The following is a 15,321-nucleotide window of genomic DNA, read 5'->3' as shown; positions in this document are numbered from 1 at the left end:
TTGAGTAAAACTTCTGAATTTTATTAAAAAGAACTCAAGTTTTTGCCGTATTTGTCTAAAGTGCATACATATGTATGTATGCACATCTTTCTCCTGTTTACCAATGGAACGGGAAAATTTCCACACTCTTGTCGTCATTCATCTATGTATTCCAAACTGTTTTGCATACATATAACTTATCATGATGACAAGTGCATAAATTTGCTTCGCCCAGGTGATAACCAGCGTTCGAAAGGTTTGTCATATTTCCAGATATGTTTGATTTCATGAGCAATTTATGAAAATCATGAAAACTCATGAGTTCCCATAAGTAATTTCTAATTCGTTCTTAGTATCCAACTGGCCCTTACTTACATATTCATTTTTGCAAGCTTGTGGTTTTGTAAATCACATAAAAATGATAACCTTCATACATTCATACGTAGTACATTCATAAGTAGTTATCGTAGTCCGTCTGATGAGCTCACATTACAACATTACACAAATACATCTTCATGCATGCAGTTACATATCGTCGGACTAATTCTATAACCACGTAAGTGCAGTCTCATGTTAATTCTAAAACCACGTAAGTGCACTCGCTTCGTAATTCTAAAACCACGTAAGTGCAAAACGAAAACAAGGAAAATAACCTGACTGCAATTCCAAAATAGTATGCAGTTAATTATTTATGCAAGATCATACTATAAACTTAAATATGAAAATTAACTACATACTGTTTTGGAATTGTAGTCAGGTTATTTTCCTTGTTTTTGTTATGCACTTACGTGGTTTTAGAATTAAACATTGACTGCACTTACGTGGTTTTAGAATTACGAAGCGAGTGCACTTACGTGGTTTTAGAATTAAGATGAGACTGCACTTACGTGGTTTTAGAATTAGTCCGACGATATGTATGTCCCAAAGTGTGAGAAAATTATGAAACTGATCATACATACATAATTCCTACCTCCTTAAATAATTAAATACTTATGCCCACAACAACTCAACTTGACGCACGGGACAGTGCAGAAAAAATGTGACAATTAATTTGTAAAGAATGATAACTCTAACATGTTCAATACTTAAGTAACATACAAATAATATTACCTTGCCTTACCGTTATGCACACGCCTACAAAACTAAGCACCTTTCCTTCATGCACGGCCTCCAACGAAAATACAAATCCCAGCATGGACAAATTACTTACCATTAAATAATGTTGTATTTGTAGTGATTTTATCACTAGGAGAAAACATGTAATTAATTTTCCTTGTATGTATGTATGTAATTATACGTGCTTCCTCTAACACCAGTGGATTCCAGTGGCATGGATGTCATTAAATGTATGTGAGCATTTAAGCCTAAAATAATTAGCTGTGTACCTTGTGACAAAAATTATTTCGAGAAGTTTTTTTCATACACAAAAACCTATGTAAGTGTCTCGAAAATTACGACAAAAACACGGTGCATAATATTTAGATCAATATTCCCACAATGATACCCCAAACTGAAATTCCCAACATTTAGTTAGAAAATAAGGCTAATTATGTTTTACGACTTCCCGCATAGATTACTACAGTGTTACATTAATATGTACATACTTATTAATATGTATGTATGTAATGCGTAAAAAAATTAAAGGAGGTAAATCCTTATAAAGTAAAGTTGCGTAACCCTCGCGGCTGGAAATATTTACATACAAGTGCACACCACCTTTTTAACAAAAATTTGTAACACAGTTACCGCGGAAACCGGTCCCCATGGAAATAATGTTTTTACAAATTCTCCCAATACAACTCCATTAAAATATGCCGTATTCATATTTGGACCTAACAACATGGTATTTAACACCTTGTACTGCAAGGTTTGTAGTGATTAAATAATTGCTCGGAATTAAAGTTTCTGCACGGACCCGTGTACATATAGATTATTGTAATATAAAGCGGTAGCAACTTTATCTAATACTGAGAAAGCAATACATGATTTGATTTATAAATGTGTCCATACAATTCCTACTCCTCCCCTTTTCCAACAATGTCACCTTACCCCGTTGTCCCCCCATCATTGTGCGGTACCTGTTCACATATCTACATGTACATACATACGTACATACATACATGCATATAAACCATCATAATCCCGAGTTGCACTCCAGTTCTAAGAAATCCAGCAAAATGGAGCAACCTAACAATTCTTCTGCCCCAAAGAAGAAGCCAAAAACGAAATCGTTTCACACGTTTAGTTATTTCACACCATGGGAAATATTTGTTATGTTCGGAAACATAGTAACATTCGTGGTGGTAAGATTATACGAATCCTTCTTTACGTCTCGGCACGACGCCATGGTCTGGAAAGTGTTTCAGAGGAGACGGCCCGATCCCAGAGACTCGGGCCGGGAGTATGTCAAGGCCATCAAGTATGTACTGAAAACATCAGACTCGACCCATATGGCGCTTCGGTGTAGGTTTTTCTGTAACGAGAGATTTGGCGAGTTTTTGGCCTTGCTGCATCTCGTCTTAAGGGCGCTGGATACCGTGGGTGAGTAAGCACGTGTTACTAAGTACTCGACAGGGGTCTTGCAAAAATAATGTTGTAATCGCTGAGGGGACTTTAGAGAAACCAGGGTTCGGAAAAACCCTAGTTTTAATTTAAATATGTAACAAAGCAGGGTTTTAATGGGGCTTTAATAAGGTATTAGGGTTTTTGGGTTTTAGTGGGTTCTATCGAGTTTTAAGCAGTAAACTAAACAACTTTTTTTTCGCAAGTATTACAAATTTAATCCGAAGTCCAATCATAAGCAAATTCTCCGTATCCATTATATTTTATTTTGGTTCCGAAATTATTATTTTATTTATTTTAATTATTATTTTCCATATCAACTGAAACTCGTATTTCAACAAATTATCGTTTTTTGCATTTTAAAAAAATTCAGAAATATCTAGCATGACACAATCAAATGTTCAAAATTTAAAAAAAATTAAAAATGGATCTTTATAATTTGAGGGAAGAAATTCTGAGCAAAAATTGTGCTTAATTTTGGAGATCGGTTAATTGTTTACAAAATTTTACAGCCTCTTGAAAAATTCTTGATTTTGGTTGATTTTTTTAAATTCCGTCACCGGCAAAAAGATGCGCATTCTGAAAAACGCAAAAAATACGGGTCCGTTTATTTCTCAGCGTCCATCCAGTTCGAACCCACTTCTATTCAAAAACCTAACTCATATTAATAATACAACGTAATCAGGAAAAATTCTTAACAAATCTCATATCTATTATTGCAGAGGACGATATCTCAAAAAGTGTGGAGACTCGGGTCGCTGACTTGTCTAAATTCCATCTCGTTTTACAAGATCCCGTGAAGAACCAATTGTCCTGCTTGTGTACGTAACGCAATACATATTTCAATATGATTTATATAATTCCTCAAGTTTGTGCAAAACAAAAGTTTAGAATAAACAAGAGGAGAGTGCAACATACAAAATGAAATTATACAAACAAAAATTCTAAATTTCTAATCATTAAATTCCGCATTATTTTGCGTCTTTAGATGGCATGACGGACAAAGAACGAGACTTAATGACGAATATGCCCACCCTGCACAAAGTATTTTCCACCCTGGATGTCACCACGAGACAAATTATTATCAAAGTAACGACCAGTATGGCCACCGGGATGATAAAATATTTGGGAAATGCACAAATCGATACTTTTCAAGACCTGGAAGAATATTGTTTTTACGTTTGTGGAGTTTTGCAGAGAGGATTTTGGGAGTATGGAATTGCTGAAGGGTACGTTTTTTGAAGGCATGCATGAAGTACAGGGTGGTATAAATGTCAGGTTACAATGGGAAAAATTCATAAATTTCCATTAGTTACGGATTTGGGATTGAGATTTTTATTAGTTTTTATCAAAACTTATTGAACACTGATGGCAAAATTCTTAAAATATTGAATTTCAGAGGTAAAATTTCTGTAAATAATGGGGATTTGCGAATTTTTCCTATTGAAAAATTTTCCATTGTAACCTGGCATTTAAACCACCTTGTACGTCTAAAATTGGTCCCAATATTCCCCTAAAAAAACATAATTTCTTTAGCATGGAGGAAGGCTCAGTTCACCCGATAGGTCCACGTGGTCCGTTTGATAACCCATTTGCGACCGCCATGCTCGTTCAGGAGGTCCACATCCTCTCCAGTTTCCTCGAGGATACCTTAATGCAACCCAATCCTTCCTTATACCTGCCAAAGTGCCTCGTTCAAAAGTACGTTCTGGACCAGCGGGATCTTTTAAAAGAAGAAAACCTTGCCAAGGGTGTCGCCTGCATTAACGAATATATTTCCCACACCTTAACCCACATTTTACCCTCGTTCGCTCGCCTAGACGAAATGCGCACCGTTCCCGCTCAGATGGTGTACAGGTGCATCATTCTTCTAGATGTGGCACATCTCGTGATTTATTATGGGAACGAGGCCGCCTTTAAATACACCCTGATACCTGATTTGCTCGAGGCCATAATAATTTTTGAAGGATGTACGGGCAAGAAATGCTTCTTTAAACGGTTAAGGTACTATTGTGTAAAGCTCTTGGAAAAGGTGGGAGACGGGGAAGATGAGACGGGCAGAGTGGTGATTGAACGGATCAACGAAATAATGGCGGAGTGTGACAAGCAGTTAAAAACACTTTAAGTTGATTTACAGTTTTAATGTTTTGATGCGATACATTTATAAATTTAATTTAGGATGGCTATTTCCTACTTGTAAATTCAATCGGTACTTATGTATGTAGGTACTATTAATTGAAATATTAGACTTTAAATATGCAGTTATACTTCACCTTTGTATCAGTTATGTAATATACGCCATGACATGAAAGCAGCGAATAACTGACGATTTGCGACACTTGAGTACATATATATACTTCAGTCAACAGTAATTAGTAAAGAATGCGAAGTTCAAGTAGCCTCAAATTTCGATTTATTTTTTCTGAATATTCCTACATATTTAAGCAACATAGATATTCGGAATTCGAAATGTCTATGAAACTACTTTTGTTCTAACAACATAAATTAATTTGGGACATTTTATGATTAAAAACTTTATTTTCCATATACACAGCCATGTTTAATTAGCAGCGGTACATATGTACTTTTACAGCTGTATATAATTATTAATAAATTGTTCCTAAATTCTACACTTCTTCGCATCCGAAACTTATATGTATGTAATATTGACCGTGTTAGCTAATTTGCATGCATATTTATATAAGTAAATGCAATTTCTTCAGAAAAACAGGAAACTGATGAGACATATATGTAGCATGCAATCAATTACAACATTAATCAAACCTTTGCATGTTTGCATAGTAGCATTGGTTAAATCTAATTAACGCGTTTCCTGCCAGATTTCTAAACATGAAATTATTCCACGCGAAATGACCAAAAAATATTATTTACACGTGTCGAATGCAACCTTCGAGAATACCTAGTGTTCACCTTCAGTCTGCAATGTGTCTTCTGACTAGTAGCATCAGTTTTGAATTTTTTCTTGCAAAATTTCCTATCAATTGTATTATTTCTCTACCAACAAAAGTTAACAATAAGCCTACAAAAACCTTTCAATTCCCTATTAAAATGGAAATTCTGTACTTCATAAATTTCATACTGATCCTTATTCACACCAAGGATGTGCATACCCTTAATATCGATTCGCCCTATTCATTAGCTGGAATCAGGTCGTGTTTTACACATATTTTTCAAATGCAACGTAATGGCATTTTTCATAACCACTTGCTGAACGAAATAATTACACAAAACACCGAAATTCCGTCCTGGTCCGTGCAGCAGTCGGGTGATGTGTCTGGTATTCTGTCAGCATTCTCGGCTCACACAACCAATCTCCGCTTCACGATGGAACCCTGTTTCACCCTATTCATTGTTTCGAACCTTCCTGATCCCAAAATTTTTTTAGAAAATCTATATAACATTATACAACCCAGTTACCTCACCTATCGGCCTGAAACTTCCTACATCTTGATCGACCCTTGGACCAACCCGATTAACCGGTTCCTACTACTTAAATCGTTCCCTTTCTCCCACGACTACCAAGCATCTTGGTTTTTGTGGAGGGTAAGATCTTCAAAAAAGTACCTGCTCTGTTTGTTCTGCGAGGAAACATTCATTCCAGTTCAGCACTTTGGGAGAGACGATGTGAATTTCGGGCAACTCTGGGGAACTTCTGATTCTACGATTTTCATATTTGATGCCGCACATAAACAAGATCACGGTATTCATAAAATCAAACCTCATCACATTCATTCATTTTATAGAACCAAGAAATCAATTTTTCAAAAATTGTCATGAATGCAAATTGAGTAAATACTTACTCCCTTCATATTATTCATTATTCATATGCATGAAGAATGAATGAATAATTTTACTCATTATAAATTTTTCACCCAGTTCTTCGTACCTGGGGTATATTGAGAAATCCGTCTAATAAGGCGAATTTGAGATAAAATGAAGAAAAAATTAATAATGAGTAAAAATATAAATATTTTCAATTTTTTTATGAATGAGTACTTGACCCAATTTTTAACTAGAATACATTATAAATAAATAAACATTTTTTGAACAGGTATCGATAGAATGCCTTGCCCCACAAGCCCGTGGCTACTGGGGAAGAAAAAGACAAAATTTAGGCAACTAAAATGCACCCGAGGACTAATCCTGTTCCAAACTGTGGCCCACCATCTAAATCTATCCCATCACTTAAGGTACCAATCATCCTCCAAATCTCCCCCCTCTGGTACCCGACTTCTCGGCGAAGTCACCTTCAACACCATCATTCACCCTTCTGAAGGCGTCGACATGTTGGTCCCCTTAGGAGTCTTTGTCACAATCAAGGGCTTGGACATGTTCTATTGTCAGCTCCGGTATCACAAAGAAAACGACGTGTCCTATTTCGGAATTTGGGCGTCCGCCTTCCCACCAAAAATTTGGATATGCCTCTTAACCGTCATGACCGTAACGGCAATCGTTCTTTCCCTCGACCTCAATGGTTTCCACGTGGGGGAAAGTTTCACCAAATTTTTCAAATTCGCGCGAGAATTATTGCGTCAACCCGCCCCGAGTGGGGGTGACCATTACATCATTTTACTTACATCGGCCGCCCTCATAATTTTATTGATGTCGTACGAGAACTCGATAACGAGTAAGATAATTGCCCCTGTACGAATACCCCCCGCAGAAAGTATCCTTCACCTTATAAAGGCCGGATATCGCATAAATTACCCATATTTCGCGGGTGTTTATAGCCAGGGGTTGAAACCCACGGAATACTTAGCAGTGTTCCTAAAAATATTTGGCCGAGATTTTGAAGCCATGAAAATTACGAAAGAAACATACAATTTTAAGGAGCTGTTCGACTTTCAGAGTTTTGACGCGATTGGGAATTCACAGAAGTTATATTTGCGGAGTATCCACACCCTAAAATTTGTCGTGATCGATAAAACTGCCACCGGAGCGATTGCATCTACTATACAGACTTTTCTTCCGATGTGTGACTGTTACACGATCCAGACCTTGTTGAAGATGCACCGCTTTGACCTTTGCAGGATGCCGGGTCAAGAAGTGGTGGCGAAGTTGACGAGGAAATTGCAGGAAACCGGGATTCAAGCGTTTTGGAGGGGGATGGAGGACCAATTAGTATTTAGGTTTCTAAAACGCCAGAAAATTTTTGCCGAAGCGCTGGGGAATTTAATTCTGATCAAGCATTTGTATAAGATTAATTATTTGTGTTTAATGATTTTGTTGGGGGGTGGGGTTGTTTGGTTGGGTGAAAATAGGCAGGGTATAGGTAGAAGTTTGTTGAGATTTTGGGCCCATTTGCGGAGAAGTAGGGAAAAGTTAAGGAAATATTAAGTGGCATGATTTTAGCAGCCGGCTATGTGCATACATATGGATGCAAGGGTCGTACATATACACACATACTTAAAGTTGTATATACTAAATTATGAATAAATTGCTGCTAAATTCCACATATCTTTCCACCTGAAACTTATAATACCGACCGTGTTAACTAGTCTGCATACATATTTAAATAAATGTAATTTCCTCAGAAAAACAGGAAACTCTAATGAGATATACATATAGTATTCAATCAATTGCAACATTAATCAAACGTTTGCATATTTGCGCAGTAGCATTGGTTAAATCTAATTAACGAGTTTCCTGCCAAATTTCTAAACCTGAAATTGTTAATTCCACGCGAAATGTCCAAAAAATATTATTTACACGTGTCCATTGCAACCTTCAAGAATACCTATTGCTCACCTTCAGTCTCCAATGTGTATTCTGACAAATACATAGCATACATTTTCCATTTTTGCTTGCAAAATTTCCTATCAATTTGATTATTCCTCTACCAATACCAACAAAAGTTAATAATAATCCTATTTACAAAATACCTTATCAAAATGGAATTCCTGTACTTCATACATTTCACACTGATCTTTATTCACACAAAGAATATGCCCCTGTACGGCAGCCCCCCGTGGAAAGTATCATTGACCTCTTGATAGCCGGATATCGCATTAAATATCCATATTTCGCGGGAGATTTTACCCAGGAGTTGAAATCCACCGAATACTTGACAGAGTTCCTAAAAATGTTTGGGCGGGATTTTGACGCCATGAAAATTAGAAAGGAAACATACGACTTTAAAAAGCTATTCGACTTTCAGAGTTTTGGCGAGACGGAGGACTCAGAGAAGGTGTATTTCCACACCCAAAAATTGGCTGTGATTGATAAAACTCCCAACGGATGGATGGCGCTGTTACACGATCCAGACCTTGATGAGGATGCATTGGTTTGACCTGTACATGATGCCGGGTCAAGGGGCCGTGACGACTTTGACGAAACGATTGTGGGAAACGGGGATTCAAGCGTTTTGGGATGGGATGGACGACGTTTCGTTGTATGCAACTCGAGAGAATTATGGCGGAAGCGGAGGAGAATTTTATTCTAATGAAGAATTAGAATTTGTAGAAGATTAATTATTTGTGTTTGATAATCTTTCTGGGGGGTGGGGTTGTTTGGTTGGGTGAAAATAGGCAAGGTATAGGTAGAAAGTTATTTGAATTTTGGGGCATTTTGCGTATACATATCGTAAAGTTGTGGAAGCAATAAGTTTAATCTAAATTATTTTATTTTATTCTGCTATAAATTTCTGTACAGATTGTGAGAGCTCCACAATTTGTGTTCTAAGATATTAAGTCTCTAAATATTAAAGGACCTATTTAAATACAAATGTACATATGTAAGTATTTATTTAAATTGCATCCGAGTATATCCAATACATATTTACATGCATCCCAAGTAGACCTCTCGAACCACTGTTTAAACAAACATTTTCTCGTGAAGGTCACCACATATGAAGGAAATTAGAAAAATAAATGCTATTTACAACATTGGCAAATTTTAGTATTCGATAAATGCGTTATGTAGTTATTTGTTTACAGACGGCTAATTAATTGTGCATGAACATAACATGAACATAACATGAACAACCCAGAGTATGCTTATCCACAATTAATTATTCCTGTATTTACCAAATGAATACAAAATTGTTATCAAATTTAACCTATGTATGTGATTATTCGCTTATCATGTTTGTCCATCCCTGCAAAGCACATAGGCATACTTTTATTTCGGAATTAAATTTCTGGCAAATAAATTTTTCCATGGGTTACAATTGATCGTAATTACCGTAAAATTATGACTCGTCGTGTTTTCCATATATTTACATATGTGCAAGCATCATTGTAACTTGTTTTGAAGACAGATTTCGTAATGGAAGAAGAGGAAACTATTAAATATCTAAACGTTCGTAATTAGCTTAAATAACTTAGCTTAACCAGTAATTTACATAAAGAAAGGTCCAATTCATATGTAGGTGCCGCTAATTACAGAAGGAAATGGTTTGTGAAACAGGATGTTATGCCGAATACATGCATACATGTTTGCTAACGACATGGTACATAATACCCAGTACAAAACAATCATACTTAGGATTAGATAACCAGCTAGCAATTATTTTAAATCGTATTATTTGTAAATAATCGTGTATCGACAATTTTGTAATTTTTATCATGATCTTCATTCGTCCTTCTGAAGATAATCGTTCGGAAATAGTTATTGAACAAATCGCTTATACACAGTTTTTCACCTTCAGATTAACTTGACACAAAACTTGAAATCCCTTGCGTTTGAATATTAAATTGTAATACAGAGCGTCGCTTTTTTATCTGATAAACAATTTGACATTGAATAACCCCAGAACGGTTGGTCATAGCGGGTCAAAATTTTGAACATACGAGAATGTTATCCTCAGATGCGTGTGTGCAAAAATTCAACTCTCTACTTTCAAAAATGCCTCCCCCACAGCCCCCAGAAGGTGAGCAGTCATAAAAACTCGTTGCAAACTTAAATACCCGTCTAGCCTAAAAACAAAACATCTTAAAAGTGAAGGAAAAACATTTGCGAAATCTAGAATCAATAGGGTATTAAAAAATATAGGTGAAAAGCGAGCAATTTTTAGCTAAGGCCAACCACCACCCCCTTCAAAAAGGCAAAAAAAAGTGTTAATTCCGACCGTGCTTAGGAAAATTTACCTATTGACCTCCAAAGACAATCGACCGACCCAAAAGGAAATTTCCCGTAAGGTTGGGGTGTCTGAGCGTTGAGTGAAAAGAGAAATTAAGATTTTAAAAACACGACTTCGTCGGAAACCTTGTGTGCATCAGCTGACCGAAAAACAAGAACAAAATCGCGCCCGCCTTTGCAAAAAAATTTATTCAAATTTTCTGTCAAGGAATAAGAGTAAGGTTTTGGTGACATTTGACGAAGCACTAATTTCTCTACAAGTTACTAATTAGGTTCGAAGAGCTTACTACACGACAAATGCCGAAAACAATTCACGCAAGTTGGTGCTTTCCTGTGAGGAGAACTTTTGTAACAAGTTCATGGTCGTGAGTGCAATGTCGGGTCGTGGTGTCCTCCCACTTATCAAAGTCCCCCAAAAAGTGAAGGAATCTTCGAAGCATTATGTGGACCGTGTATTAAAACCACTTTTAGAATAAAATTTTACTAAATTGCACGGTAAAGAAATAATTAAGGTAATTTTTCATCATGACGGAGCGTCTTCCCAGACGGCAAAGTTGACCCAAGATAATGCAAAGGACCTTGAAGCTAGATTGGGGATAAAAATCATTTCGAATAGTAAAATACCTGTATAGTCCCCCGATATAAGTCAAATGGACTTATCTGGGGTCGGATACTTGAAAATAAAAATTTTTCTGCAGAGACCGAATTTTTTAGACGGAGTTTGGAAAGAGCAAAAATGAGTGTTTCAAGTTCTGAGGGCTGTGGGGAGGCATTTTTGAAAGTAGAGAGTTGAATTTTTGCACACAACTACTTGAGGATAACATGATCCTGTGTTCAAAATTTTGACCCGCTACGACAAACCGTTCCGGGGTTATTCAAGGTCAAATTCTTTATCAGATAAAAAAGCGACGCTCTGTACTTCCGTTATAGATTTTTAATCTCACGCTACCCGTATTAAATGCCTTTAAACGCAAATTTACTGAGATTACGGATAAATGAAGCTATTCAGCCATTAGCGTAAAGTTAATTTTTGGTACTAAACACAAACTATTGACTTTGAAAAAACGGAGAGTTAATTTTTGAGGAATTTCATTGTGAAAAATTGGTAAATTACTTAATTAGCATTTTGTAAACCGAAAGTTTCATAGTGCCAAAAATTACATGCATGCATTAAAGTATCAAAGCTTCTATCTATCTTAAAAAGCATGAAATTTATGTCATTTTTACAAGTATGCATTTATAGACATTGACAAGGGGTAGAGTGAGATTAAGGATCTATCCCACATCAAATTATTATTTTGAACCTTAATCTGGTCAGTCGGACGCACTAAAAATGACGCAAATCTTGCTGCTCTGGAAGATGCTACATCTTCAAGAAACCTTTTTTAACCTGTTCTTCTTCAGCCCGCTGTATATTTGCTGGAAAACTAATAGACTCATCTGCTCGCTGGAAAAATCTCGACTTGAGGATGTCTACCTTCGTTCCGCAATGTTTCTCGGACCCGGAGTCTTGTGCCCTTTTATCGTCGTAATTCAGTACACACGAGATCCTTCGTCAGTGCAAATGTCGAAATTTGTAGAATCGGTGGCCTGCCTCGGTTTCATTGGTGTGTATTTATATTTGGCTCTCTTCATCTTAATGCCCTATGAGAGACAATTTGTGCACGCTATGAACGCCCTGATCCTGCTGGATGAACAAAGCCAAGAAGGTAAGTAAATGGGCTTCAGACGACAATAAATGTTCATATTGTGCCAACTAATTCACAAGCTTTTGACACTAGTTTTCCACAATTTGATTGAGAACCATTCTGAAAATTAATTGTTCAAGATTAAAATCAACCTGTAAATCTTTTCGCATCGTAATCTGCCCTGTAAATTTTTCAATTTTATAGAATTCTGATTAACTTTAGTTTCCTGTTCGCAAAAAAGCGGCAAAAGTGGTTAAATTTGTTGAAGTTACTTTATGTACATAACCTATTTAAACAAACTATACCAGATAATTTGGCAGATTTTTGTCTCTATTTTCCTTGAACGAACAGTGATTCATTGAAAATCAACACATGTATAGATTTTAATGCGGAGTGACTAAAGTCATAAATTTTAATTTCATTTATTTCAGGGTACAAACTAATTGACGGCAAATTTAACCGACTAAACATCGTGATTTGCATCACAGCCGGCACCGGATTTCTCGCTCCTTACATAATTCCCGCCATTGTTCAGCTATCCGGCTCTAATCCGTACCACGTTGTTCTCACTGATTCCATGGTTTCCGTACTCCCCCAAAATGTGTACTTATTTTTAAACGTGCTCCTCTACCTGCTCGGAGTTGCCACACTTTTCATACTAATGTTCGAAATCACTCGGCTCGGATGTCAAGTAACATCGTACGGCATTTTAGGATTTTCCATTCTTTCGCGTCACTTAACGCTCTGTTTCGGCGGGAAATTCCTAAATTTCAAATTATATCGTCAACTTTTCATCATTGTGGACCGCTGGTCTTTCGAGTTTAAGCTTAACTTGTTCCTGTTTTATGTCGTTGCCTCACTCGTATTTACAATTTGCTGTAATTTCATCGTGTTAAGGATTCGCCTCTTAATGCCGATTTCCATGTGGATTTTATTCACGTCCGTAGCAGTTCCGACGTATCTCACGATTATTGGGGTGATTCCGCTGCTGTCTAAACTCGGAGAGGAGACGGGCCAAGGTTTAAAAAAGTGGAAGGATCTTTCCCCCAGAAGGCGGACGTTGATTTGGAAAATTGTGAGAAGTTTGAAGCCTATCGTGCTACATGGAGGATTACGCGGGAATGTGATGATTTGCTTCGATAAAGCTATGAAATCGGGGTATTATCGGGCAATTTTAGATAATACGATTCTGGTTTCGATATCTATTAGTGTTTAGAAGATGGAATTCTCTCGCCTTCGCACGCAAAAATTTTATGTATATTAAAACAAAATTAGTCTAGCTATGTATATGGTCTCCAGATCACAAACGGATCTGCAGGAAAAATAATATCGAAGACAATTTCTGTCAGTGTCATTCTGCAGAACCTCAATACACATTAATTATTCTAAAACTGGAGGTCTCCCAACGTCACAGATTTAGACCAAAATGGTCTCAATCGCTCACAAATTGAAGTAATTAGTATGCAACTTGCAAATGGTAGTATCTGCCATTACGCATGTTTGGCGGAGATATTTGCAAAATAGAGGGCAAAACAGGCCCCCAATTTTACACTTTCTAAATTTACTATGCGTTTTCTTCTCTGTTGATGCAAATCTCTCCGCCAAACCTGGGCAATGGCAGATAGTCCCATTTGCAAATTTCATACTAATGAAAAGTTTTGATCTATTGGCACCAATTTGGTCCAAATATGTGAGCATACGTTGGGAGACCTCCATTGTAAGTTGCCTATGTACGTATGTATATATGTGCATATTAGCCAAATTTTAAATTGAATCAACTGTGTTAAAAATATTAATTAAACCTGTAAACACGCCTTTCCATAGATATTAGGTATTTGTGTACCTAGTCTATTCAGATAAAGTGTTACTCGCCCAGTACTTTTGACCCCGGTAAGATAAAATTAAAACGCAAGTTGCATTTTGTACATCCATTCAGCGGCTATAATTGGTGTTAAGCTCTTTTACCTGACCTCACTGTGTCAAAGGATGGAGGAGTTTTAACATACGCGCGCGACAATAATTTTTCACTTTTTTCGTGAGAAGAAAAAATCACTAAATTTGAGTAGTGTAGCAATTCAAGGACAGCTACGATCTGGTTGCCGAAACTATTAAAGTATCCCTGGGGACAGTGCCTATCTATGGTATAAGCGTTTCGGTTGTGTAAGGTCAAGGGGAATTCCAGTGATGTCCAAAGCTTTGAAGGTCAGAATAGCACAAAATCTCCTTCCGGCGCCAAAGACTTCGACCACACAAATGGCCTTTCAACTTCAGCAATCAGATGAGCACTGCGGAATGACCCACAGACATGGGCCTTCAAGCTTAGTAAGTACGACAATGTCAGCCATCCGCGGAAAGACGCTAGCCTAAAAAAAATCAACTCCTTCTTCAAGCGGCACGGGGAAAAATAAATTAAAAATTATCCGTGTATCGGTTAGAATTCCTTTAGAACGAACGGATTTCTCAACCAAAAAACTAGCTAATTTTAGGTTAGATATTCTAAGGGTTGGCTGATTACAAAATAGAGGTCCAAATTTCGTCTTATCGGGGTCCATTCATGGTTTTGGCGAGAATCGGCTGAATTGGGCAAAAACTGCCCAATTTCTTCGATTAAGGAGAGCAGATAGTTTAAAAATATATTTGGTTAACGTCTTGGTGAAGCGAGAACACCCCCTCAACCAGTCCATATTGGGTGCAAAGCCGCCGCCCTTTGCGCAGGGTTCTACATTAATAAATACCTCGAAATTAGTGAAAAACGGAATTAAGATCCATATTTCTGACTTGATTTCCACTTTAGGTTTGTCTCTCGCATTTTCGAACCGAAATCGATATCAACACCAAATGTCGATTAAAGTCGAGGAAAAGGTTTGTTCTTAGCCCCATATAAGCTTCAGGCTCGCAAAAAATTTTTGACCCGGGAATCTGACCCTTTGTCAATTAATTCCGTGCGTGCCGTGGTGGGTGCTTGGCGTTCGGATCTTCAAAAGTTTACCGG

The 15,321-nt window shown here is 37.1% G+C and overlaps 1 protein-coding gene across 1 annotated transcript; it reads left to right on the top strand.

Moving 5' to 3' along the window:
- Nucleotides 1-2,158: 2,158 nt before the first annotated feature.
- LOC118433152 (squalene synthase 8-like) lies at nucleotides 2,159-5,132 on the top strand. The gene is made up of 4 exons (XM_035844816.1): nucleotides 2,159-2,520; nucleotides 3,264-3,362; nucleotides 3,530-3,770; nucleotides 4,078-5,132. The coding sequence occupies exons 1-4, from the start codon at nucleotides 2,253-2,255 to the stop codon at nucleotides 4,664-4,666; spliced, it is 1,197 nt and encodes a 398-aa protein (XP_035700709.1). The 5' UTR covers nucleotides 2,159-2,252; the 3' UTR covers nucleotides 4,667-5,132.
- The last annotated feature ends 10,189 nt before the right edge of the window (nucleotides 5,133-15,321 follow it).

This window comes from Folsomia candida, unplaced genomic scaffold, assembly GCF_002217175.1.
Source record: "Folsomia candida strain VU population unplaced genomic scaffold, ASM221717v1 Fcan01_Sc043, whole genome shotgun sequence".
Lineage (NCBI taxonomy): Eukaryota > Metazoa > Arthropoda > Collembola > Entomobryomorpha > Isotomidae > Folsomia > Folsomia candida.
Note: the sequence above shows the minus strand (reverse complement) of the source record. Positions and strands in the feature narration are given on the sequence as shown.